Raw genomic sequence first — 26906 nt, 5'->3', positions numbered from 1 at the left:
TGTATTCATGGAGGGTGTGTGTTTTGTATTTGGTTTAGGTCATTTAAAAAGCATATACAGTACATACAACAAAATAAAACCTCATAATAGCCATGATTGCTTGCTCAAGTTTAATTGCAACATTTAAAAAAATACTTTCCTGACAATTTTTGATTTCATTACTGAATCATGCTGAAGGTTAATTGCAAAATTTTAAAAATACTTTCCTGGAAATTTCTGATTTCATTACTAAATCATGCTGTCTAAAAGTCTTTAGATTACAGAATTTTGTTTTCAAAGTGCCTGCCTTAAAACCTCTATTACTTCCTTACAAAATCCACTGCAGGCTATTTTTATTCTCTAACCTCCAGCTAAAGCAAGAGAAATAGCACTGTCAGAAGATAGGTAGCCAAAGAAGAACCAGAAAATTAAATGTATTTGTTCAGCCACATAATCATGTCCCTTCTTGCTTCCTCAATATAAGGTTTATCCTCAGGATTAACATCTTCTCTCTTGCGATGAACAAATCCATGAGTTTGTCCAGGATAAACTTTAACTTCAAATTTGGTCTTGCAGTGCGCCTTCAGTTTCTGTTCCAGTTCAGTGACCTGAAACACAAAGCATCCTGTTACTCTCATTCAGGTTCAGCTACAGCTTTTGCTTAGAGTGCATCTCATTTAAAAGACAACACAGAAAGCTTGAGTTGAAGCTGTACGCCAATGGAGTAAATGAATTATTGTATTTTTACACATATAACACGCCCAAGTATATAATGTGCACACCTGTAACATGGGCATATTGCAAGTCTATGCAAAAATAAACTGATATAATGCATCCACGAATATAGGGTTAAGATTCTATATAGTGCCTGAAAATTCTGCATGGGAAAAAAAATACCTTGAAGCGTATTCTCTAAAATACACCTATATATTATAAAATAGGCTTAAATTTCCATGCAGTACATAGCACCTCTCCACTTGACCGAATTTAGTCGCAGCCATTAACGTCATGTTTTACTTGGTGTAAATCAGGATGCCTAAATTAGGCACAGAGTAGATGTATTCTATAGTAATGCACATAGATTTTAGAAATGCCCATGCACCGCCCATGGTCACACTCCCTTTTCAACTATGCTTAGCAAGTTGTGTGTGTAAATCTTAATAAATGCCAATTATAGCTAATAAATGCTTAACATCCAATTAAGTTACACACATTATTATAGAATATGCTTCAATTTCCATATGGAAATTAAGGCGCAATATATAGAATCCCAGGGATAACGAACACTATACCAATTTATTTTTCTAAGACGTGCTAATTGCCAAACTAATACATTTGTTTTTAAGGGCTTTTCTTTTTAAGTGCTTGCAGGCATTATTACTGAACAAAACCCGCAAAAACCTAAAAAGAAAAGGAAAAGGCCTTAAAAACAAATGTGTTTGGCAATTCGCGTGTCTTAGTAAAAATATACTGTTATAGCACACTCATGCATATAGCGTGCAGAGATGTGTACTGTTTGTACAACATGCATGTTATATGTATGAAAATATAGTATATGCTAATAGAATCTGTGCTAAACTTGTGCAAAGATGTGTGTTCTCACTGATTAGCATTCTATTCTGTGCATAAAATTTTTGCAATGCTATTTATACACAGATTAGCACTCTGACGAGAAAGAGCCATTTTGGATCTGGTCCTTGGTGATATGCAGGGCACAATACAAGAGGTTGCAGTGTTGGGTCCCCTGGGAAACAGCAATCATAACATGATCAAGTTTGAGCTACTATCTGGGATGAACCCGCAAAGGAAATCTACTATAACTGCATTTAATTATCATAGGGCGAGTATAATAAAATGAGGAAAATGGTTAAAAAGAAAATAAAAGGTTCAGCTGCTAAGGTTAGGACACTAAATCAGGTGTGGATGTTATTAGAACATAATGAGTAGCCATACTGGGTCAGACCAATGGGCCATCTAGCCCAGTATCCTGTTTTCTAAACAGTAGCCAAGCCATGTCACAAGTACCTGGCAGAAACCCAAATCGTGGCAAAACTCCATACTACAAATCCCAGGGCAAGCAGCTGCTTCTCATGTCTGTCTCAACAGTAGGCTATGGACTTTTCCTCCAGGAATTTGTCCAAACCTTTTTTTAAACCCAGATACGCTAACCACTGTTACCATAGCCTTTGGCAAAGAGTTCCAGAGCTTAACTATTCGTTGAGTGAAAAAATACTTCCTCCTATTTGTTTCCACTATTTTGCCCAGCACCAATGTCAGGCTTACCGGTCTCTAATTTCACGGATCACATTGGAACCCTTTTTAAAAATCAGCATCACATTGGCCACCCTCCAATCTTCAGGTACTATGAACAATTTTAATGACAGGTTACAGCATATTACTAACAGCAAATCAGCAATTTCCTGCTCGAGTTCTTCGAGTACCCTTGGATATACGCCATCCAGTCCAGGTGATTTACTACTCTTTAATTTGTCGATTTAGCTCAGCACCCATCTTCCAGGTTCACAGAGATTTCTTTTAGTTCCTCCGCATCATCACCCTTGTAAACCTTTCTTCTGTAAAGACCAAAGCAAAGAATTCATTGAGTTTCTCCACTACGACCTTGTTCTCCGAGTGCCCCTTTTGCTCCTTGGTGATCTAACAGTCCCACGGATTCCCTCAAAGGCTTTCTGCTCCTGGTGTACTTTAAATAGTTGTTACTGTGAATTTTAGCCTTTGCGGCAAGTTTCTCTTCATATTCTCTTTTAGCCTTCTTTACTAATACTTTGCATCTGACTTGCCAGTGCTTATGTTGCTTCTTATTTTCTTCATTTGGGTCCATTCTTTGAAAGACATTCTTTTGGCTGTAATAGCCTCTTTCACTTCACCTTTTAATCATGCTGGCTGTCATTTTCTCTTCTTTCCACCTTTGCAAATATGTGGAACACATCTGGTCTGGTCTTCCAAGATGGTATTTTTGAATAATGTCCACGCTGGATTTAGTGTCCTAACCTTTGCAGCCGATCCTTTTAGCTTCTTTTTAAGCTTTTTCCTCATTTTATTATAGTCACCCTTCAAAAATTAAATGCAGCTACTGTAGAATTCGTCTGTGGGGTCATCCCAGATAGTAGCTCAAACTTTATCATGTTATGATCACTGTTTCCCAGGGGACCCAACACCGCCACCTCTCACACTATAAAAGGGATGGTGTGAAGCCCCACCCAGCACATCCCAGGATGCATGGGGCAGGGAGGGACACTGCCATTTTCCAGGCACTGCCGATGGGAGAGGAAGGAGGCCACCTCCCTCCTCCAACTGAAGATAAGGGGGGTGGGGAAGGGCCGCTAGACCACCAGGTTGGGGAGGGGAGTTGACTGGGCCACCAGGGACATTGGCTGATGCTGGACCTCCAGCCCCGTCACTGCCGTCACTGGGGGGCGGGTTAAGTCAGGGTTCCTGCAGGGGGCTGCTGCATTGGGGGGATTGGGGGCCCTGCTAGCATGCAAATGCATGCTGAACAAGGCTCACATTCCTACCAAATGGTCTGCAAACCCTAACACCAGTAGCGTAGGGTTTGCTGCAGCCAGCGAGCCAATCTTTGGCATTCTGGTTGCTGATCATTGGAAATGAATAGGTTTAACCCTGTTTTGCATGCATTTGCATGCTAGTTGCATTCAGAGCCCACGAGCGTGTTGTTTCACACACTCTGGAGCTCTGATCATGGGGCAGTAGCAAATGCAGGCACTAGTATGGCGCTAATAGCCTTTAGCGCCTGCTTCTGCTTATTCTTGCTAAGAAACTAGTTTCTGCTTTACTGCTAATTTTGTAAGAATAAACAGTTGCTAACATGATAAGATTGTTTTGTTTGTAATCTTTTTGTGGATGCCCAGGCTGGTGTCCAAGAATATTACAGTTGAGGGTATTTGGTTTGGGTAGGGGCTTGGGTTCTGGTTCTGTGATCCAGCCAGCCCCGAAGACCCAAACACAGCACAACCCCCCCCCCCCCCCCCCCCCCCAAAAAAAAAAAAATTTTGATCCTATCATCTTAATATAATAAAACGCACCGTGAACGTTCTGAAGACAACGTTCTGAAGCCACTCAAACACTCCCTGTAGGGTTCGTGGATTCGTGGTGTGAAGCCAGCCAGCCGTCTCTGCCCCGCCCTCGCGTAAAACGTCATGACGTCGAGGGCAGAAAAAAAACCAAACAATTCCGGCAGCGCAGCGTCAGGGAAGGAGGCGGCGCTCCCGACGTCTCTAGCCTTCCCTTCGATGTGTTCCGCCTTCTTCTGATGTCAAGGATGACGTCAGAAGAAGGCGGAACACAGCGAAGGGAAGGCTAGACATCGGGAGCGCCGCCTCCTTCCCTGACGCTGCGCTGCCGGAACCGCCACGGAGGTAAATTTAAAAAGAAAAAAGAAAAAAAGGGATGTTGGGGGGAGAGAAGAGGGTGGGCAGTAAAGTTGAACAATGGGAGCGGGAGGGCAGGGGAGAAATGACAGCATGGATGCGAAGGGGGAGGGGGGGGCAGAAGAGGGCGGGCCAGGCTGGGACATGGGAGAGAGAGGAGCATGGATGCGAGGGGGGGTCATGGAAGGGAGAGAGGGGAATTGCTGGAAAGGGATGAATGGAGGGGGCAGGGGACAGAGGAGCATGGATGGGCATGGATTGGGAGGGCAGGGCTCAGGGAGAGAGGGGAATTGCTGGAAAGGGATGAATGGAGGGGGCAGGGGACAGAGGAGCATGGATGGGCATGGATTGGGAGGGCAGGGCTCAGGGAGAGGGGAATTGCTGGATAGGGATGAATGGAGGGGACAGCTGGGCATGGTTGGATATGGATTGCAGGGCAGGGCTCAGGGAGAGAGGGGAATTGCTGGATAGGGATGAATGGAGGGGGCAGGTGACAGAGGAGCATGGATGGGCATGGATTGGGAGGGCAGGGCTCAGGGAGAGAGGGGTATTGCTGGAAAAGGATGAATGGAGGGGGCAGGGGACAGATGGGCATGGATTGGGAGGGCAGGGCTCACACTCTCTCTCTCATATACAATGTCTTTCTGACTCTCACTCTCACACACTCTGTCTCACACTGTATCACATTCACTCTCTATGTGCCACACAGTCACTCACACACTCGCTTGGTCTCATACACTCACTCTCACAGAGAATCTGTGTCTCACACACACTCTCTCTCTCGCCCACACACACACACTCTCTCTCACACTGTGTCTCACATACACACTTGCACACACTCTCATTCTCACACACACACTCTCTCACAAACACATTCACACCCAGACTCACTCTCTCTCTCACACACACACACACTCACACTTTCACTCTGACTCTCAAACAGTCACTCTCACATACACTCTCCCAAACATACACACTCCGAGGAAAACCTTGCTAGCGCCCGTTTCATTTGTGTCAGAAACGGGCCTTTTTTACTAGTAATGATATAATTAGTACCCTGTTAACACAGTGTCTCATTGATAATCAAAAATGCCCCTGCACCTCATACAGCCCATCAAATAACAGATATTTATAGTTCGCTGCACTCTTTTTGTAGAAATTAGTCACTTGAAAACTGCAACTTACTTGTTCCAGAGGAATGACAGGATCTTTTTCACCAAAAATAAAGAACGTGGGGTTGAGCAAATTGTATCGGTCTTCAGTTTCTTTGATTATTCCTGAAAAAAGGTGTACCATTTTATTTATTTAAAAGTTTTATATGCCACTTTCCCAGCCTTAGAAAGATTGTCCAATGCAATTTGCACCATCTAAAACAAGCCTGCCATGAGTGGGAAAGTGCAGGTACAAATGTAACAAAAAAAAAAAAAAAAAACAACCACAATCAAAGAAATAAAATTGTTACATTAAATTAACACAATCTCATTCCCAGCCTTCCTCCTATCCACCCTGTCCAAAAAAAAAAAACAGACATACAACCAGAAAACTTCCAATAAACACAAGAATTGGCCTCAAAACCAATCACCCTTTTTTTCTGCATGTGTACCAAATGATATTGTGACATGGTGAAATAATAAGAGGAAGGATATCAGCAACCCAGTAGATTAGGTTCTCTACTAGTTCAGCTAGAGCAGGGGTAGGCAACTCTGGTCCTCGAGAGCCGCAGGCAGGTCAGGTTTTCATCCACAATGAATATGCAGGAGATAGATTTGCAAGCACTGCCTCCATGGTATGCAAACCTATCTCCTGCATATTCATTGTGGATATCCTGAAAACCTGACCTGCCTGCAGCTCTCGAGGACTGGAGTTGCCTACCCCTGAGCTAGAGCAATGTTCCTTTAGCTCCACAGTAAAAACCCTTGTTTGAAGCCAGAAGGCTGAAAACACAAATTCTGAGATCCTCGACTGAAAAAAAAACAAAACTAGGTCATGGTCATGCAGAGCAAACAGTAAGTGTGGAACCTGCGTAAATATCGATAAAGTGCAGATATATTTGAGTAGGTGGATCTACAGCTTACCATACACTGATACTCCAGCCTTTATCTCTGGGTACTTCAGCATCAGGTGATGGGTAACAACTCCACCCCAACAAAAGCCAACCATCCCAAACTTCTTTGCATTGCACTGTTCCTTCAGGTACTTCAAGGTAACTTCAGCCTCCCTAAACCATACAAACAAACAAAAAAAAAAAGATTAAAAGAAGTTTTGAGTGGTAAGGTACTAAGAATGAAAAGTGTCCCTCCTCTACAATTACAAAAAAAAGCCATCATTTTGATCTCAAAAGTGTGAGGCCTCATCACAGAGTCTAAATGTTACATTTTCTTCCACATTCAACTAGTTGAACCTGGGGCACTCTCTCAGTTCGCAAACACTTCCAGAAGCTCTCCCTTGCATCTTGGTCTTTGCTGGAAGGAGCTCCCATTCTGACAGAGGATGATACTCTTGGGAAATGGATAGAATAAATCTAAAAGCTAAGGGCCTCTTTTACCAAACCGCGCTAGCGATTCCCACGCAGCATTGCCGATGAAACCCATTCAAAGTGAATGGGCTTTGTCGCCATTACCACACACTGAATCGCTAGCGCGGTTTCGTAAAAAAGGCCCCAGGTATTTCACAGATCCCACCATCCAAAATCCTACCAGCTCTCAAATCTTTTCTTCAAGTTCTGTCTTTCTACAGAAAGTGGCATCATCTGTAGATGAGACTTCAGAAATTATGTTAAATTGTTTCTGCTTTTTTTCTCTCTCTCTCTCTGCTACATGGTTTCTTCAGTTTCTTTAAATTTATTGTTGTGTATTGTTTCTCTTAAGCTATTAACAGTTTTTGCCTGAGCACCAATTCTGTCATCCCTGTAGGTAAGCGATTAAGATAATGTGCCAAGTTTGCAAGAGAGCTTAACACACCAGGCCCCTGAAAATATTTAGGAATTAGTGAGGCTAATTCCAAGCAGCCCATCAAAGCCAGAGAGGGGTTTTGGTTGCTTTTTAAACTTCTCAGGTTATCAGCTCAGCTAGCAGATTTTTGTACTGCTGATTTACATCTATACCAAATTACTTTGCTGCTTGAAGGCTCTTTCCCAGGGGGTGGCAATGACAGCCTTCTAAAGCTTAATCCAGTGGGAGCTCCATACAACAACTAGCTGTGTTTTATGCTGGTCCCTGAAACAGCGACGGACTAGTCTGTACGAACACAATATCAGCTGCTTCAGAAGAGACTACTGGACATTTCATTGTTCAGTTTAAGAGAACTTAAGAACGAAGCTATGCTGTTTAAGATTTTTTTATGGGGAAAAAAATCCCCTTTATTCTGGTACTAACAATCAATTTGTTTTTTTATTCATTTATTTTAATACTGATTATATAAAAGCTGATCTATGCGGTTCACATGAATAAGGTAAAAACAAATACTGCTTTGATTGTAATTTCAAATACATTGAGCTAGGGTTGTTGACTTATGAAATTTTAACCATTGGTTGAGTTTAACATCAACTATTTCCCACTTTCGGGTCTTTTAATGCAAAATATCACATTTATAAATAAGTATAAACATTTCTGTACACAAAATCCAGCACAGCAATGTTCCCAATAGGTTAATGTGCTCCATACTGTGTGCTGGTGCAGCCCGTCATCTTCTTCTCCAGCCTTTAAGTGCTCCCCCCACCCCACCCCCCAAAAAAAGCTATTACATTATCATTCATAATTATGACCACTTGATTCATGGCTGTCGTAGTCGCACAGTTGGTTGCATTGTATGCCTGTGTTATCTTATGGCAACAGAAATGTAGGCCAGTGGTCATCAGGGACTACCTGGCTAGTCAGGTTTTCAGGATACCCACAATGAATAGGCATGAAAGACATCTGCATGCAATGTAGGTGTGCATGCTAATACATCGCATGCATATTTATTGTGGATATCCTGAAAACCCAACTGGCCAGATGGTCCCTGAAGACTGGGTTGAAAACTACCAAGCTGCCTGCTATTGTCTAACCCAGTAGTTCCCAAACCTGGTCCTAGAGGCACCCCAGCCAATCAGGTTATCCACAATGAATATTCACAAGAGAGATTTGCATGCACTGCCTCCACTGCATGCAAATCTCTCTCATGAATATTCATTGTGGATATCCTGAAAACCTGACTAGCTGGGGTGCCTCCAGGACCAGGTTTGGGAACCACTGGTCTAATTAAAGGTATTTGCCTATTGAAAGGCATAAGATAACCTATAGCATGGAGGGGAAACTAAGCTAGTCTTAACATGTATCTTCCCATAGCTGATGCTATAGACAATATATTTATATAGAGATGTGTCGTTAATAAAAGACAAACTCTGAAAGAAAAGTGGGCTGGCCAGTCGGTATAGATTTAGTAAATATTACCCAGCTGAATTGCATCTTTAGATAAAATGTTAATTCTCTTTTCAAATAAAATCTTTGGTAGTAGATGATGTAAGAAAACTGTTTTCGTCATTATCAGTTGATGTCCCTCTCATCAGTTCAAGACATCAATTAACATGGGGAAAACGCCTCCTATCATTCCTGCAACTTTTTGTGAAAAATGGTTTTAATAAGATCACATGCCACAGTGTACATGAAATGCAGTAAATGTACAGATTACTTGTCTGTTTTTCTTGCTGGTCGGGTTTTCAGCCATTCCTGAAAGGTGGCCCAATCAGCACTTGGGCTCCAAGCTTCTTTCCCAACAAAAAGGTCTGGGCAGATGGCTCTGTATGAGAAAAACAAAATTTTAAAGAAAAACCTCCTAAACACATTCTAATGTATATTTATTGCTAGTTCATTCTAAAATGGCCATTTAAAAAAATACTGCCATCTATTTTGGGATTTGATAATAGAATGCCAATGCGTGAAGTACAAAAAAAAAAAAGACATGTTTTAAAAAGAAAGGCAACCTAGGTGCCTACATGCCTTTATAAATACAGGCTTCCAGATTCAGCCCTAATAGAGCACAAATGTTAATGCATAAACTTACACCCACTCTGAATAAGCTGTTAATGTGTGTGTATTTTATGCAGATGTATCCTTACAAATTGGAATATAATCTGTCAGTAGGTACATCTTAGAAGGATTTGTACATCGTTCAATGATTTCTAACGAGAAGCCTGAATTTCGATGACATGATTTGAAGAGAGGGGGCATCTGGGTAAAGCTTTAAGACAAGCATATTTAAGAGCATGCTTTGCTCAGAATGTTATTACAATATAAAATACAAGTGGAACAAGATCACTTAATATGTGTTCTGCCCTTTTCTTCTCATGTATACCTAATTATTCAATCTTTAAGAGCACATTGGCATTTATTACAACTATATTCTGGTTTTGACGAATTCCCAATTACTGCCTACAAACGAGGGAAGACTATTGGAGAATTGTCGACACCACAAAGATATTTCCAGTATTCTAATCGTGAAGTCTCAGGGTCCCATGAGGCATGTGGGCATTTCCAAAGTAAGCACCCTCACATATACTGGATCAGTGTGGATAGCTCCTAACACTGGGCACAAGCTAGAATCTAGTCAAAACACTATTTGTAATAACAATAATGTAGTTTACATCACTGAATGTTCGTGCAAGTTGGTCTATGTTGGCAGAAGCACTCGTCTGATTAAACAGATTTAATGAACAGAAATCCAGGATCATTACAGAGACATTACAAGTCCTGCTGCTTGCTCATTGGCAGCAACTGAATCACCATTGGGAAGATCGGGAATAATAGATTCAGTCATGATGGGTTGAGAGAGTGGCCATTTGGAAAAATTATTAAGTTTTTGAGAGCAATTTTGGATTTATACCTTACGAACTGTCAGCCCTATGGGCCTGAATGCTGAATTAGAATGGCCCACCCTAATTTTGGTCCAAGCTCCTGATAGGTGGAATTCAGGATCAGCTGTTCTTTAAAATTTCAATTCAAATGCGTAGCCGCTATCTTGATGACACTAGAGCTTTGTTGTCAGCATTTATGGCAGGCATCTAAACTTGGTGAGAAATAATCTTATAAGTTACCTTTACTCTAAATGATTTGTAAACTCTAATACAGTGTATTCATTTTCATCTAGGCAGGTCATCCTTGAAACAGCCGCCAGTTGGCGAAACATGTTACATGTCGAATAGAAGAACCCTTCATAGCCAACTTCATTCATTAAAAGCTAAGTGGCTTACCCACAGCATAAGATAGTATCTATTGTTTAAACACATAAGATTTGAGATGATAGTTTATTTTCACTATTGAGCATTACTAACAAGAATATAAGAATATTAAGACCAAATATTTAGAGACCGGTGGTGAATCTGGGGTGGTCAAACGAGGCACTGAAGTTTGTTAACCGCTTGATCCCCACACTGAGGTCCATTAAACTTTCATAAAACATTTGAAGTGTTTATATGCAAGCTTGGATTGTCCATTATCAGTGATATACAGAATTCAGCTTATGAAGTATATTTTCATTCCACTTCATATTGTGACTAATATTTTATAAAATATGTATATACAACCCTGCCTTCATACTACATCCCTGAGAATACCTATGCAGAGTTTTCATTAAACTAGGCACCCTTTGTCTATGCTTTTCTGTGCAAAGAATAAAAGCACCAAGAGCCTTCACAAATGGAACAAGTCTTTAATTCACAACATAGATCAGTCTTATCAATTGACCCAACATGGGCTGTGTTTCAGCTCACAGCGCCTGTGTCAGTGATCTATATAAAATATGACAATAAAAGAAAAAAAATACATTAATAGAAAAATTACAAAAATATAACAATAAAAGAAGAAAAAATTAATTATAAAAAATTGAAAACATAAAATATAGCAAAATACGGGGGGCCCTTTTACAAAGTGTCGGTAAGCCCAACACTGGCTGACCGCACACTAACCCAGAACTACCGCTGGCCAACGCGGCCACCAGCGGTGGTTCCGCCTCGAGTGCACGCCATTTCCAGTGTGCCGGAAAACATTTTTTATTTTATAGTGCGGCACTAACCCAGAGGTAATCAGGCAACACTGCACACTGCATGGTTACCACCAGGTTATTGTGGGAGCCCTTACCGCCACTTCAATGGGTGGTGGTAAGTGCTCCCTCCCACATGGCCACACGGTAAGAGTAATCTTATTGCATGGCCATTTTTTTTAGAGGCTTTTTACCTTCTGCGGTAAAAAGGGCCCTGACGCACAGGAAAAACAGCCTCTGCAGCTACCGCAGGGTCATTTTTCCTGCAGCTTAGTAAAAGGACCCCACAATACCTCAAGTAATGAATCCAGGAGATGGATACTATAACATAAAAGCATATACCAATATAAAAACAGGAACCAATAAAGACAGATATACATAAAAAATAGTGTAATCTAGAGTATGATTTTCTGTGGTTATGCAATTATACAAAAGCCTTTTTCTGTGTTAAAAAAGGCTTTATGGTTTTTTTTCTATAAAGGGGAAGGTGCAAAAATTACAATATTCTAGCAATTTGTGCAATAACCCCCTCATTCTATAAAGTCACCAAAATTACTAGCATTTACATGTGATATGAAAAAGGGGGTGCAGAAATGGGAGGGTCATGGATATAACGGGACTACCACGGCCCAACAAGGCCCTTGGCGGTAGTCTCACCCCGAGCACGTGCCATTTCCGGGGAAAAGGAAAACCCCCAGAAATGGCTTGCGCGGCAATAACCCAGCAGTAATCGGGCATCGCCGCGTGCTGCCTGGTTACCGCTGCGTTAACGCAGGAGCCCTTATCGTCACCTCAAAGGGCTCCACATCACATGGGCATGTAGTAAGAGTTCTCTTACCACATGACCATGTGTGCCTGGGGTCTTTTTACCTGCTGCGGTAAAAAGGGCCCTGGCATGCGGGAAAAATGGCCCCTGCCACCAGCGCAGGGCCCTTTTTCCCACAGCTTGGTAAAAGGGCCCCTCAGACGTGTATGTCTGCACCGTGTTTCAGTTGGTGCAAATGGCATATTCCCAGGCATAAGTGAAGGTGTCAGCTGTGCTGGATGTCTGTACATTTTGTTTTTGAACAAAGTACCCTGGGTAGTTTTATCTATTCACATCTGTTTGAACATCATTGTGACCCCTGAGGCAGGTGTTTTATCACGCCGAAACATGACCGTGTTGGGTCCTGCTGTACAAGCATAGAATAAAGTATCTATTAGGTGCTGGATTCCTGTTTTGGAGAGTCCATTGTCCATCCTGTACTCCTTTTTTATTGGACTTTCTATGTGAGGTTTCTCCTGTTTGCTCGTGGCTCCATATAAGAGAGTGCACCAAGGCAGTTTTGTGAAAGGGCCCCAAATGGCATGCTCACCTCTAATAAACACGGTGTTGCAGACTGTTCCTCTGCATGGAATTTGAAAACAGCAAAAAAAATAATAATAATAATCTGAAAATACTCCTTTCCTTTCTCAGTTATATTTTAAAACAAAATGAGGGGGGAAAAAAAGACCAAAAAAGTAATGTAGGAGAAATAGGAGCTATAGTCCTTCATGGGGGCATAGGCCTGGGGAATGTGGGGTAGATCAGCCACTCTACAAAATCTCACTAATAGCAAATGTCAGAGGATATTCAGGTCAACTGAGCAGACAACTAGAGTGCAGTCAGGGGAAGTCACTCTAAGTTGCCAAATAGCAGAATCGAGAACAGACATACTAAGGAAATTAAAAAAAAAAAAATCCTTTGTGTGCACTGACCACTTTTTTAATGTATCAAATAAGATTTCTGTGAGTGTCACTTACATGTATCCGTTAGCTGCGAGCATATCAACCATGTATCTCGTGTTTGGAAGGTCCCAGCCAAATATATCTTGTACTACAATGACTGCTTTATCAGAGCTGTACTGTGGTTTGCAAAGATAAGCCTTGATATGCTCAACTTGCACCTCTTCGCCAAGCCCCCCATATTCAAACTTGTCACCAATGTCACATGGGCAAGGACATGCTTCATTCGCCATTATGAAAACATCTACAGGAAAGCTGCAAGAAGAGAAGACAGAAATTAATCACCTTCCAGCAAGTGAAATACAAAAGGGAGTATAAAAGTTTTAAAAATATAAAGAAATATAGCTCAAGACTGCAACTTGTCATTTCTAGCATAACTGGAAATTATATATATTTGTAAACATATGCTTTAATCCTCCTGCTTTGGAAAATGATTATAATAAAGTCATGCCTTCAGTGAAGGAGGGATGAAGTGATCAGGTTAGGTTGCAGCGGGGCAGGATAGTTCCCAACTGAGATGGAGGGAGGTACACAATGGCAGCCTGACCACATGCACCATGTGAGCCACTCCTTCCCCAAAATGCCCTTTTCCTCCCCCTCCCCCCTCATTTTTATTATGACCTGTGGACAAAGGGGAAGAGGAAGAAGTGACTCAGAAGCCCTCCTTCCGAGGCTCCTGCGCTTTTGAGAGGGTCGATGGGTTTTTGTTCGGTGTCAATGCATTGTCTTGGAGGAGCTAGAGATGTCTGTGGAGGAAGTGAGTTTAGGAGGAACTGCAGATTAAGCCACCACTCTCTACCCCCACGTGGTGGGGGTACATCCATCTTTCCTACAGGACCCTTGGAAGATCTTGTCACTTCCCAAGTTGTATGGCCTATGATGCCAGACAGGAGAAGGAGCTCTTTTGTGATAACTATACATGAAACATTCACACGGATACCTAAGGTTGCTGGAGTGTCAACTGGATCAGTACTAGCTGGCAGTTCCAGAGTGAGCCTAGAACTGGGTCTGAGTTTAAGCTGTTCAGTGTCTACAGGGGAGTCTTGGAGTACAGTTATCCTGAGACAGAAATATAATCCAGATAGTTCTCCAAACCTCACCAAGGCAGTTCTGCATGGACACTAATATTTTGAAAGCATTAGAAGATTGTATTCAACAGCTCATGAAAATAAGTGGGTCAATTCTCAAGAGCATTTATCCAGAAAACAACACTTGCTATCTAGATAAATTATGCTGACCAGGATGATCCTCACTCTTTCCTGCATGCTGCCACTGATCCATCTCACTTCCGCCTCTTATTTAAAATGGCTGCTGAGACTACAAATGGTGGCCTCGCAAGATTCCCGCTGTCCCCACTCCCGTGTAGTTCTCCACACCCAAGTCTCCTATCAGGAGCATAACAACTTACCCTCTCACTATACAAACATATGGGACTCAACTTGATAATAGAAGAGGGCCTTGACAAAATCCTGAGAGGCCTCTGACCAACCACCTGCTCCCTTGACCCCCTGAAGTATACAAGAAGGAGCCTCGTAGGAGGCCTCAAAAATCATGAACTCCTCTCTTTCTATTGGGCACCTACGGCATTAAAAAAAGGAAGTGCTGTGTCCTCTGCTAAAAAAAAAAAAAAACCTTGACCAGGATAAACATAATAATTACCAGCCAGTATCCAACATTCCATTTCTAGGAGAACTTAATGTCAAACAGTCTGAACTCAGTTCAATGATTGGCTAGAAGAGAGAAAGTGACTAGATCTGTGCCTATCTGGACTCAGTCCTGGTTGTGGAACAAGTCCTTGTATCCATACTAGATCTTCACAGAAAGTCAGGAGATTTCCCTCATTGTTAGTACTGCTGGATTTCTCACTAGACCACAATATCATGGTAGCACAACTGGCAGAAACAGGTGTCAGTGACAGTACTTATCCGATAGCAAGGATTTGAAACAAGCAACAGTACATCATACTGCTCAGCAGCACCTCATTGCCATCATGGGTGCTGACCTTTTTGTCGACTATTTTGTTGAATATTCACCTCAAGCTTCTAGCCGAGCAAATTTGGTCGATGGATATTTAGTTCTACAGTAATGCAGATGATGCACAGCTACTCATACCCATTGAGCCAGACTTAACTACAGTCCTGAATAAACTGACTGTTCAACAGCAATTCAAGAATGGGCTAAAAACAACAAACTTTGCCTGCTGAACGCAAGTAAAACTGAGCTCTTGCTTGTCCCGAACACAAACTGTTACATACCTGAAAGAAAATCTCTTTTAGGAATTATGAACTCCCCCTTAAATCAGATGTCAGAAATCTTGGGGTACACTTAGACTCAACACTAGTCCCCCAAATCCAAACAACCTCCATACACTGAGAAAGGGAAGTCTGATCATAGTGGTTCATGCCATGATAACATCAAGGCTAGATTACTGTAATGCTCTCTATATTGTTATGACTATGTTCTGCTCCGACAGTCTTGTACTGTTTTTATATTATAGCTCTAAAATTAGTTTTCACTTCTTAGGATTTTTAATGCTGCAGTTACTTCCTGTCGTAGTATGTGAGCAATGCATTGTATGTAATGTGGTCCCATATGTACTGCGGCCACACAATTTTTTTTGTGTGTGTTTCATTCTCTGAATGAGCGTCATATGGTTGCATGGACTTAGGTAGTTAGCTCTTTCTTATCCATAAATTGGTGTTTCTTTTCCTTTTTTTTTTTTTTTTTTACTAGATTTTTATTGTAAACTACTTTAATTTGAATGCAACATAGGCGGTATAACAATTTAAGAAGCAACAAACGATAGTGGAAATGGAGCTGAAGGAAAAGAATTGCTGTAGATAAAGGATGATTGATGTCCCTTATTACTGCGCTATGTGAAGCTGAAATTGGCTATGCGAGGGCTAGAAACACAAGGGAAAGGCAACATAATTAAATAAAAAGGAAAAATGTAATTTGGACTCAGGGTTAGCTCAAGGGATAGTGGTGCCCTCCTCCCAATTGCATCACTTGCAGCACCCCCACCCCCACCAGGGTTCAGCATTTCTACCTCCTTTGGACTGGTATCTCTCCCCCCCCCCCCCCGGGTCCAGTCTCTTTCTCCCTCTCCACAGGTCAGCCACTATTTCCTCACCTCTCTCACTCCCCCGCAGTCCTGTCAAGTTTACGTTGGTCGCCAGCGGCAGCATAACAGGCTCCGTTCGACCAGCCCCCTCTGCCTCAGCCTACCCAAAGGAAACTGCATCAAAGGAAGCAAGATGCAGTACAGGGCTGGCCAAAGGAAGCCTGTCATGATGCTGCCGCCACCACTGGCGACCAACGTAAACTTTACAGGATAGCAGGCAAGTGAAAGGTGAAGAAGCCGAACTCGTTGGTTGGGGGGGGGGAGAAAAGGCTTAACTTGTAGACCAGGTGAGGTCAGAGGCTGGGTATTTTGATGCTCTTAATAGCTGGTGCTCTGGGCTAAAGACTCACCTAGTCCAACGGTTAAGCTGACCCTGTTTGCTCTTCTGCTACAGCTCAGTAGAAGATCAATGTTATATTGAAGGCATTTTTATCAAATGTTCCATAACTCTTGGCATTTGTACTTTAAACGGTCCTACAATCTTCTCCCACGTTTACTAAGATAGACCTAGAACCCTACCCCATGACAAAACATCATTATCTGATATGTTGTAATAGAGGTGTACAAAATAAACAAAAACACAGAACACCGGACCTCTGCTGTACCATGTAGAAAAAAGGCGGAAACAGCCTAAAGGAGATACGGATGTCACAGGAGCCACACTATTGGAACCAGTTTATAGATATGACCCCACAGCAGTGGCATAGCCATGGGGGCCTGGGCCCCCCCCCCCCAATTTGAATTTAGGGACCCTGGTTTGGCTGGCAGGGATTCCTAAGCCTTCCTCCAGCACTGTTCTCCACCGCACTGCATGCTCTGCTTCCCCTCACATCGTGCATGCTCAGTTTTAGTGAAACTAAGCATGTGTAACACTTTGCATTAGGCGGGAGGGGGGTCCAGAGCCCAAAGTGGGGGGGGCACATTTTAGGCCGCCTCCACCAGCCGCCACCCCTCCCTCGCCGCTTCCAAGGTACCTTTGCTGGTGGGGGTCCCCAACCCCGCCAGCTGAAGCGTTTATCTGTCCCACACTGGTCTCGCACTTGCTTCCTCTCCTGTTTTCAGTGCGCCATGAACTGCACGCTCATTTTACGCTCAGTTCCATTAAAATGAGAGCATGCACAGCGCAACTGGAAACAGGAGAGGAGGCGAGACCAGCATGGGACAGGTAAACGCTTCAGCTGGCGGGGGTTGGGGACCCCTGCCAGCCAAACCGGGGGCCCTTGCCTCCGTGGCCCCCCATAGCTATGCCACTGCTTTGCATATGCTCAATTTCATTAAAACAGAGCACATGCAATGTGAGGGGAAGCAGGGCAGGCAACGGGAGCGAACAGTGCTGGAGGAAGGCTTCTGTTGGTGAGGCTTGGTGTCCCCTGCCAGCCAAGGTATGTGGGGTTGCAGCGGGGAGGCGGGGCAAAATGTGCCCACCCACACACTTTGGGCTCCAGCCCCCCCCCCCCCCCCCATCTTGAATGATGTTATAGCTATTCTTGGGACCACATTATCTCTACTTCTCTTTGAACAGCATTGGCTCTTGGTTAGTTCTAGGATTTGGTACAAGATACTACTTTTGACATGAATCGCTTGTTTACCCTTTCCAAAAATACCAGGACTAGGGGGCACGCAAAGAAGCTACTAAGTAGTACATTTTAAAATGAACTGGATTTAAAACAAATCGGAGAAAATAGTTCACTCAATGAGTAATTAAATTCTGAAATTCACTGCCAGAGATCGTGGTAAAAGCAGTTAGCTAAGCGGGGTTTAAAAAAAAGATTTGGTAATTTTATTTATTTATTTAGGTACATTTATACCCCACATTATCCCACAAGAGCGGGCTCTATGTGGCTTACAAAATAACAGATGGTTACAATTCAGGGAGAGTACAGATTCAATAAAGTCAAAGGGAGGGGTCAAAGTATATGTGGGTAAGAGAGGGGATAAGGAAGACTAGGTTTTAGAATTGTCAGAGGGATAAGCAATCTTGAATAAAAATTTCTTTAAGGATGTCTTGAAGAGCTGGTGGTCAACAGTCTCTTTCAGCTGCCGTGGTAGAACATTCCAATATTTCGGGCTGACGTATGAGAAGGTTGATGCAAAAAGCTATTTATATTTAACATGCTTGCAACTTGGGTAGTGTAAATTGAAGTAGGATCGAGCAGCCACAGAAGCATTTCTAGAAGGTAGATGTATCAAATCAAGCATGTAGGCAGGGGCTTCCCCATAAATAATCTTGTGGGACAACAAACAGTTTTTGAAAGTAATACAGTCTTTAATGGGAAGCCAGTGTAGAATAAAACGAAGAGGGGAAGCATGGGCGAAGCGTGACTTGCCCAATATTAGCCTTGCAGCAGTGTTTAGAACTGTCTGGAGTTTCTTGAGGATGAAATCACGGCAACCTGCATAGATTCCACTACAATAATCAATATGTGATAGGACCAACCAAATGAATAAGGGTTCGAAAGAGCTCTTTTGTGAGGAACTGCCTGATACGCTTCAACCTCCACATTGAGTGGAACATTCTTTTTGTGATGAGTTTGGCTTGGTTGTCCAGTAACAAGTGATTATCCAACAAGACGCCAAGGACTTTCAGACAGAGAGATTTGTAGTGTGTGATCCTTAGTCCATAAGAAAAGAAAAGTCCATAAGACATTATTAAGATAGACTTGGGGGAAATCCACTGCATATTAGCATAAAAATCGGTTTTACTGTTTTAGGATCTTGCCAAGTACTTGTGACCTTTATTGGCCACTGTCTGAAACAAGATACTGGGCTTGATGGATAGCATTGTCCTTTGTGTCCTTTAGTTAAGGATTAACACAGGAAATATAGGAGAATGATCCCCTCCCACATTCCTGTCTTCCAGGCTGCTTCTATGCTTTTTGATTTGTTTGTTTGATTTTTTTGCTGGGTCATGATTGAAAGGTGGAGGGAAAAGCTCTTTCACAACCAACACCAATTAGTCCTATCACAGTAGTTCTTATCAGTTAACCATTATTTAAATTTTGCAGGCAATGAGTGAAAACTGGCTTCAGACTGTATTTTTTCACAGCAAAACAAACTCCCTTCCTTCTTCACAGAATGAAGTCAAACCCCCTTTTTTTTTGTAGGTTTCATTTGCTATATAATTTACTGACAATAAAGATATTTAAAAATATATATATATCTGAAAGCAAGGCAGGATTTACTATAAAGTAGACAAGCTACAGCTTAGCGCATGGCTTCCTGTTTCTCTAGCATGGAAAACTATTCACAATTTACTTCCTACTTACATCAAGGGGGGCTCTGAAAAGTTGCAGCTTAGGGGGTCACAATATGCATAAATCCAGCCCTATCTAAAAGGCCCATACACTGTACATTTGTATATGACTAATAAAAGCCTGGGGCTACTGAACAAATGTGTTAAAAGTGTTTTGTGGTAGTTTGCCTGTTACTGCGTATTAAAACGAGTACGATTGATTGTAAGAATTTTTCCCTGAGAGGGCATGGGCCAGCTAGGGGGTCTTTTACTAAAGATTAGCTTAAGTTATCTACAGCAGGGCCCATAGGAATAAAATGGGCCCTGCTGCAGATAACTCGAGCTAATTTTTAGTAAAAGACCTCCCTCCCTAATGCATTATAATTATCACACGCTAACTGGCTAATGCAGGGTTAATGCAGGAGCATTTACTACCTCTCACATAGGAGGTAGTAAGTGCTCCTATATTAAATACTCAGAAGGTAACATGCACTAATGGGAACATTAGCACATGGCCTGTGAAAAGAATGGGAAAGCCCTCATCAATCAAGTACCACATAAAATTTGGGCAGCCAGCTTTGGAATGCTCTACCAAGACCTATACGATTAATTAACGACTACTTGCCCTTTAGAAAAATGTTGAAAGCTCACCTCTTTAAGCAAGCCTACTCTAATGTCCCAACCTAATCTTACCAACCTCCATTCCCAATTCTGTTCTGACTTAGATACCGACCTCATCATTGGTTTTACTTACCCCTCCTCCCCATTCCCCCTCTACGCATCCCATCCTTCTCTTCTCCATCTCCCCTTTATTATAACCTTCCTTACCCCTTTCCCCCCAACTTATACTATCCTGTCTACCCTATTTTATCCTAATCATACATTATCAAACATTATTCAAGCTCAACTTCATAATGTTTCACTACCGTTTTGAAATTTCTGTTATAAGACTTTGTATTTCGAATTACTATGTAAGCCGCATTGAGCCTGCATTGTGTGGGAAAGCGCGGGGTACAAATGTAATAAATAAATGAATAAGTTATCACAGATAAACTCCCACATTAAAATGCATGAACTGCAAAGTTTAGCACACTATAGTTACAAAGCCATTTAGTCAATCAAACATATAAATGGCAAGAGGCTTGCTCACTCGCAAATGCGCAGTAGAGACCCTCTCTGTCTCGCCCCCGCATCAATACGTGATGACGGGGGCGTGACAGAGAGGGAACCTGCGCACCTGCGAGTGAGGGAACCGCCGTTGCCACCGCTCCCCCCCCCCCCAGGGTTGCCGCTATCACTCCCCCACCCACCCGGAGTCGCCGCTGCCACCCACCCTCCACCCGGGCCGGGTACCTGGCTTCACTATTCAAACCGCCGGAACGCAGCACACAGCTCATCTGAGCTGCCGTTGGCCTTCCTTACCTGCCTGTGTCCCGCCCTCGCTGACGTTACGTCACACGAGGGTGGAACACACGCAGAGAAGAAGGAAGGCCGACGGCAGCTCAGATGAGCTGTGTGCTGCGTTCCAGCGGTTTGAATAGTGAAGCCAGGTACCCGGCCCGGGTGGAGGGGAGGCAGAGGGGACTCCAGGGGGAGGGGCAGCGGCGGCAACCTATCAGGGGGGGGCCTTTCAAACCCCCCCTTCCTTTACTAGCCCGTTTTTACGGGCTCATCGGCTAGTCAGGGCTAGATTCTATATACGGCACTGGTTAACAAAAAAAAAAAAAGAACACACATCTAGGTGTATTTTATAATGCCTAACTTAGGCGCAGTTTATAGAATACGCCTAGGCCCGTCCACGAGACTAAATCTAGTCGCGTGAATTTACGCAAAGTAAATATTGGTGTAAATGCCGGTGACTAAATTAGGCGCAGAGCAGCTGTATTCTATAACAGAGCGCATAATTTTTAGTAACACCCACAATCCACCCAATCCATGCCCCCTTTTTGGCAGTGCAAATTAGAACTTACATGCATCACTTTATAGAATATGCTTAGCAAGTTGTGTGTGTAAATTTTAATTAAAGTCAATTAGTGTTAAGATAATTAAGTTGCATGCACAATACAGAATACGACCTAAATTGCATGTGCAGTTCAAGTTGAACTATATAGAATCTGGGGGTTAGGAGCCCTTTTCTAACTTTAGATTTATTAGAATTTCACATTATAATCACAAGCAAAAAAAAAAAAATCACACTTGCTACAGTAAAGAGCTTAGGGGGAAAAAAATACGCATAAATAAATAAATAAAGAGATAAATAAAGAGAATGAAGAATGAGGAAAAAACTCCTACATCTTCACTGGACCACAAAAAAATGGGGAAAACTAAGTCATAAAACAAAAGCAATAAGTAGTGAAGAAACTGACATGAGATCTAAATAAGTAGCAGATCCAGTAACTGCATTTGAACATTCCACCTAAATGACTAGCCAGTTGCAGCTGGAGCGACCACTACTTTAGAAGTAAAGGCAGTTAGCTGTTGCTGTTCATAAAAAAACATAGCATGCGCCCTTACATTTAACTAAGCATTTATGCAAAAAAAAAAAAAAGAGCTCCCAACTTCAACACAGAAGGTTTCAATAACAAAAACTGTTGCCCCCTTTCTGCATGTCCTTCCACACATCAGGAAAGAGCCGGACTTTCGCATTCATAGAAGTTGTATCTTTATTTATAAGGATTTATTAACCGCCTTTATGAAGAGATTCACCCAGGCGGTATACAGCAGGTACCGTTTAACATAAAACTTAATATTTGTAAACAGTATAATAGTGAAAATGACCAAATATAAACAAATACAATGGATGAGATAAGCTTAAGGACAACAAATATATATATAAATTTTTTGTAACAGCGCTGAAATTCAAATAACAGATATAATACAATGTCAGCATAATACTAAATGAGGCATCTAATAACACAAATTAGAACATTTAAATAACAATGTTTGGGGGGTTTTTTTTGGTACGGAAGAACATCTGGAGTAGCCAGTCTCTATCAAGGCTTAAAACACAAGCCACTAATAATGTAGCAACTACAGGGTCAGAGTCAGATCTCTGCAAAAAAATCAGTTAGGTCCAAACTGTCCATCTCTAAAGAAAGGACTCAACTCTCCCTCCTTCCTCTTCGCCTGCGGTAAATAATAGGCTCTAAAAACAGATGGAACAGAGTCCACAGGAACTTTCAAAACACTTATAACAAACTTTTTGTACATCTCTAAAGCTGATATTGCAGGTACACGTGGAAAGTTTATAAGTATCGGATTTTTTTCTCCTATTTGCATTATCTAATGCATCCAACATGCGATGCATCCATGCCAGATATGTCTTTAATAACAGAAACTTCTGAAAGAGAATTCTGTTAAAGTTCTGTATAGATGATACCTTAGTCCTGTACATCTTCATCATATGTTTCCAGTTGTCTCCCCCTCTGAGTTGGAGGGATTGTAGGAAGCCTGGTACCATGGTCCATCTTTGGTGGTCTTGTGTGAAGGCTCGGGCCTACTGGAAAGCTACTCAGCATGGCTCAGCCAAGTCAGTGGTCTCTAGTTTTAGTTTTATTTTCTTGGAAGCCTCCCGGCCTTGCTAAGTCTCAGGCTCTATTGGTGCACCATGCTATGTGTGCAGCATGTGCGACCTTGGAAGCCTATTGGAAACATCCTACTGTTTACTCCTGCTGGAATTCTGCACAACTGCAGACCGCAGAATTTGCTCAAAATTCAGCAGCCATGCAGAGTTCCACATTTCTGCACAGAATCTGCACTTCTGGCCTCCCAGCCCGCGGTAAAGATTTGCTGGCAGTGCCAACGCCGCCATCCGCCCAAGCCTTGGTCCTGGCACTGCACCCCCCCCCCCACAAGCCTTGATCCTACTGCCCACTCCCTGACCCCCTTGGCCTGAGTAAACCCTGGTGGTCTAAATGCCTTGTCAGGGGCAGGAAAGAACCCCACTTTTTCCTGCTCACTACCACTCCTCTGGACTGGTGCTGCTGATTTTCAAAATGGCCACAGAGACTTCAAGTGGTAATATTGTGGGACTGCCACAGGAAGTCTCAGCGGCCATTTGGAAAAAGCAGTGGCACCAGCCTAGCGCAGCAGCAGTGGGCAAGAAAGAGTAGGGTTCCTTCCTGCCCCAAAGAAGTACTCGCATGCTGCTCCTGCCTCATGAGTGAGTGCAGAGTCGGCTGAAAAAAATATGGATGTGGGTGCAGGGAGGGAGAGAGGCAGAGAGCAGTAAACTAAATTAACAAATTTTAAAAAAGGGAATGCTATATGTGTGGTGGGGGCTGTAAAAAAAACAAAAAAGGGGGATGCTATGTGTGGGTGGGTAGGAGGGGCAGTAAAAGGATCTCCACTCTCCCCGACCCTCTTCAACCTAATGATGACACCACTTGCCAAGTTATTATCCAATCAAGGCCTCAACTCATATATATATGCAGATGATGTGACGATCTACATTCCGTTCAAAGACAACCTAATGGAAATCATGGACGATATCAACCAAAGCTTCCAAATTATGTATTCTAATTAAAACTTTATGCTGAAACAACACAATGCCTTGTACTTACTTCACAACATAATACAAGCAAATTCACCTCCATAACCACACCAAACTTTTCCCTTCCTGTCTCAGACACCTTGAAGATCCTTGGAGTCACAATAGATAAAAATCTTACACTTGAAAATCATGTGAGGAATACAACCAAGAAAATGTTTCAGTCTATGTGGAAACTTAGAAGATTAAAACCTTTCTTCCCAAGAGACATTTTTCGCAACATGGTACAATCTATGGTGCTGAGTCATCTGGACTATTGCAATGCGTTGTATGCCAGCTGTAAAGAGTATATCATCAAGAAACTTCAGACAGCCCAGAACACTGCAGCTAGACTCATATTTGGCAAGACCAAATATGAAAGTGCAAAACCCCTTAGAGAAAAGCTTAATTGGCTTCCAGTTAAGGAATGCACTATGTTCAAAATTTGCACTCTGATTCATAAAGTCATCCATGGAAATGCTCCGGCCTATATATCAGACCTCATTGATTTGCCACCCAGGAACGCTAAAAGATCAGCTCACACACTCCTGGGACTTCATTTCCCTAGTTGTAAAGGTCTAAAATATAAACTAGTACACGTGTCCTGCTTTTCCTACATTGGCACTCAGTTGTGGAATGCATTACCACTTGATCTGAAAACTATTTATGACTTAACCAACTTTCAAAAAACACTAAAAACTTGTCTTTAATAAGGCTTACCATAATTAATCAATTATAAGAACTGTAAAACTTTACTACTTGCTTGATAGTTTGACTGTTTTCTGATTAGATTATATCCTTCTATGTTACATTTATTTCTTTATATGTAATTCATTTGTTTACTTACACTTGATTGACGCCTGTCATGTTGTAATATTGTGAGCCACATTGAGACTGCAAATAGGTGGGGAAATGTAGGTAATTTGGAAGGACCCATTTTTTCCAGTATTGCTCTTGGACTTGTCTGGATCACTCTGTTTACTTGAGGAGGGTGGGTGTCAGGTGGGTTGGTTTTGAGGATGGGGGCATCCTAAGTTTGAAAATATAAAATTGTCAGAAGTTTTAGTTTTCTTTTCTTTTGTTTTTTTGCTGGGACCACAGTATAGCTTTTATTGGTTTCTGGGTTTTGTTTTGTTTTTTGCATTTGCTGTTTATACTGTGTCCTTTTGTGAATGAATATAGTTTGTTTGCACTGTTGGTGTGGCTTAAAGTATTCAATAAAGTTCTCAAAATAAAAAAAAAAAAGTAATAGAAACTTCTGTTTGGTGGACCTATGGAGGCTATTCTCATATCAGAGACATTGTTTTAAACCACTTATATCTGCCTGAACAGTGCTCTGTTGCAAAACAAGTATCAAGGGCCCTTTTTATTAAACCTTAGCACATTCTAACAGATATGAACATGTACTAAGTACCACATGGCTTACAGGAATAAAATAGGCCATGCATTCATCCTTCAGGGTTATCTGAATTGAATAGCAAATACCTTCATTACCTTATGCATATCCAGGGCCACACAAGGACTCACAGTACAACTGAACGTTGTACTTTGTTTTGCAGGTACATGAAGAGACTGATGGTTCTTCGTGTGGCTATCTGGAGAGTTAAAGTCGTGCTCAAAACGCATTTTTAAGCTAAAGCCCAATTAAATTGTGGGCAAAGTTTAAGGCAGTTTATTACACCAGCTCACCTCCCCTCCTTTCCATGTTTTCATAACCATGGTTAAAAAAAAACCTATATTAAAATTTGCCAAGAAGCATTGACAGATTTGTTGTATTACTGCCAGCAAACAGTTTCTTTAGCAGACAAAAGTTCCTTTCTTCAAAACCAAAAGCCTCAGTCTGGTAATATCCATGAATGTGCGGGTTAACGCCCACAACGGAAATTTTATGAATGCATGACAATTTTGCAGATTTTATTTTGTGGTGGTTGTTACACATCGACTTCCATCAAAGAAAGGGCAGTGCAGTTTATGAACCTCTCGTATACTGAGCTGCTTATAGGGCCTGGTATGTCACGAATTCATGCGTGTAGCGTTTCCACAAACAGAAATAAGCACACATCCAGTATTTCTATTACACCACACAAACATTACTTGCCAGTGCAGTGTTTAAACCCCTTTCTCGTACCTAGAAGGTAAAAATCATGTCAGCTCTGATGAGAAAAGAAACAAACAAACATTAAAAAAAAAACACGGCAGTGTGTTAAAATAAGATGAAGAAACTGATCTGACAGCACAAACGTCAATGGAATCTTTCGATCGCCGTAAAACGTGTAACTCCAGCATTTACCTTCTCTCTTCCAGGTCCGGATTAGTTGGGTCAGATTCTTGCGAATAAATAATCTCTGCTGCTTTAAAACGCTAGAGAGCGTAACTTCCGGATATTATTGACGTTCACTTGTCCTAGAGAACGTGTTTATGCAGACTTCCAGCTCTGAGTCTGCAATCTCACGGTCAGGCACTTTTAGGTACAAAGTAGACTAGCTCATTCTATGACCTGGTCAGATTTTTGTTAATGATTTCGTATAGTGAGCTCTGCCTGGTCATATTGTGTAACCGTTTGCCAGAGCATTTCAGAAAAGTAAACCACAGAAGAGAATATTTAAACAAAAAAAAAATCTGTTTTATCATTCTGTTCAGTCCTCTCTGAAAAGAACTGCTTGTGCATAGCTTGGGGCCCATGCACTAAGCCATGCATTATAACTGTTCTAAACTTGAGGGCACAGTGTTCCAACCCATCTGCAGAAAAAGCAATGTTGCTCAGCTATAAAAAGTGTTTTCTGTGGCTAGCAGGACTGATAAATTGCACAAGAGCTTGGATCTACGCACACCCTTTCCCATGTGCAGGATGGCTTCAGC

The 26906-nt window shown here is 42.1% G+C and overlaps 1 protein-coding gene across 3 annotated transcripts; it reads right to left on the bottom strand.

The window, feature by feature from the left end:
• LOC115471583 (carboxymethylenebutenolidase homolog) lies at positions 1-26499 on the bottom strand. 3 transcript variants are annotated; one of them, XM_030205264.1, is made up of 6 exons: positions 26338-26499; positions 13182-13418; positions 9054-9161; positions 6461-6603; positions 5571-5662; positions 1-587 (listed from the first exon to the last, which is right to left on the bottom strand). In XM_030205264.1, exons 2-6 carry the CDS (start codon positions 13394-13396, stop codon positions 408-410), a joined length of 738 nt encoding a protein of 245 aa, XP_030061124.1. In that variant the 5' UTR covers positions 13397-13418; positions 26338-26499; the 3' UTR covers positions 1-407. The 3 variants fall into 3 exon arrangements, with proteins under 3 accessions (XP_030061124.1, XP_030061140.1, XP_030061133.1); XM_030205280.1 differs by lacking the exon at positions 26338-26499 and adding an exon at positions 26176-26199; XM_030205273.1 differs by lacking the exon at positions 26338-26499 and adding an exon at positions 26146-26189.
• Positions 26500-26906: the final 407 nt, after the last annotated feature.

The sequence above is a fragment of the Microcaecilia unicolor genome, chromosome 1 (assembly GCF_901765095.1).
Source record: "Microcaecilia unicolor chromosome 1, aMicUni1.1, whole genome shotgun sequence".
In the NCBI taxonomy this organism is placed as follows: domain Eukaryota; kingdom Metazoa; phylum Chordata; class Amphibia; order Gymnophiona; family Siphonopidae; genus Microcaecilia; species Microcaecilia unicolor.
Note: the sequence above shows the minus strand (reverse complement) of the source record. Positions and strands in the feature narration are given on the sequence as shown.

What these genes read in the sequence shown, in the direction of transcription:
- LOC115471583 (XM_030205264.1), bottom strand. Translation starts at nt 13,396, where the DNA reads ATGGCGAATGAAGCATGTCCTTGCCCATGTGACATTGGTGACAAGTTT. An exon ending in GGCTGGAGTATCAGTGTATG is followed by an intron (nt 5,663 to 6,460) that starts GTAAGCTGTAGA and finishes ACCTTTTTTCAG; the next exon opens with GAATAATCAAAGAAACTGAA. An exon ending in CTGTCATTCCTCTGGAACAA is followed by an intron (nt 588 to 5,570) that starts GTAAGTTGCAGT and finishes TTTGTGTTTCAG; the next exon opens with GTCACTGAACTGGAACAGAA.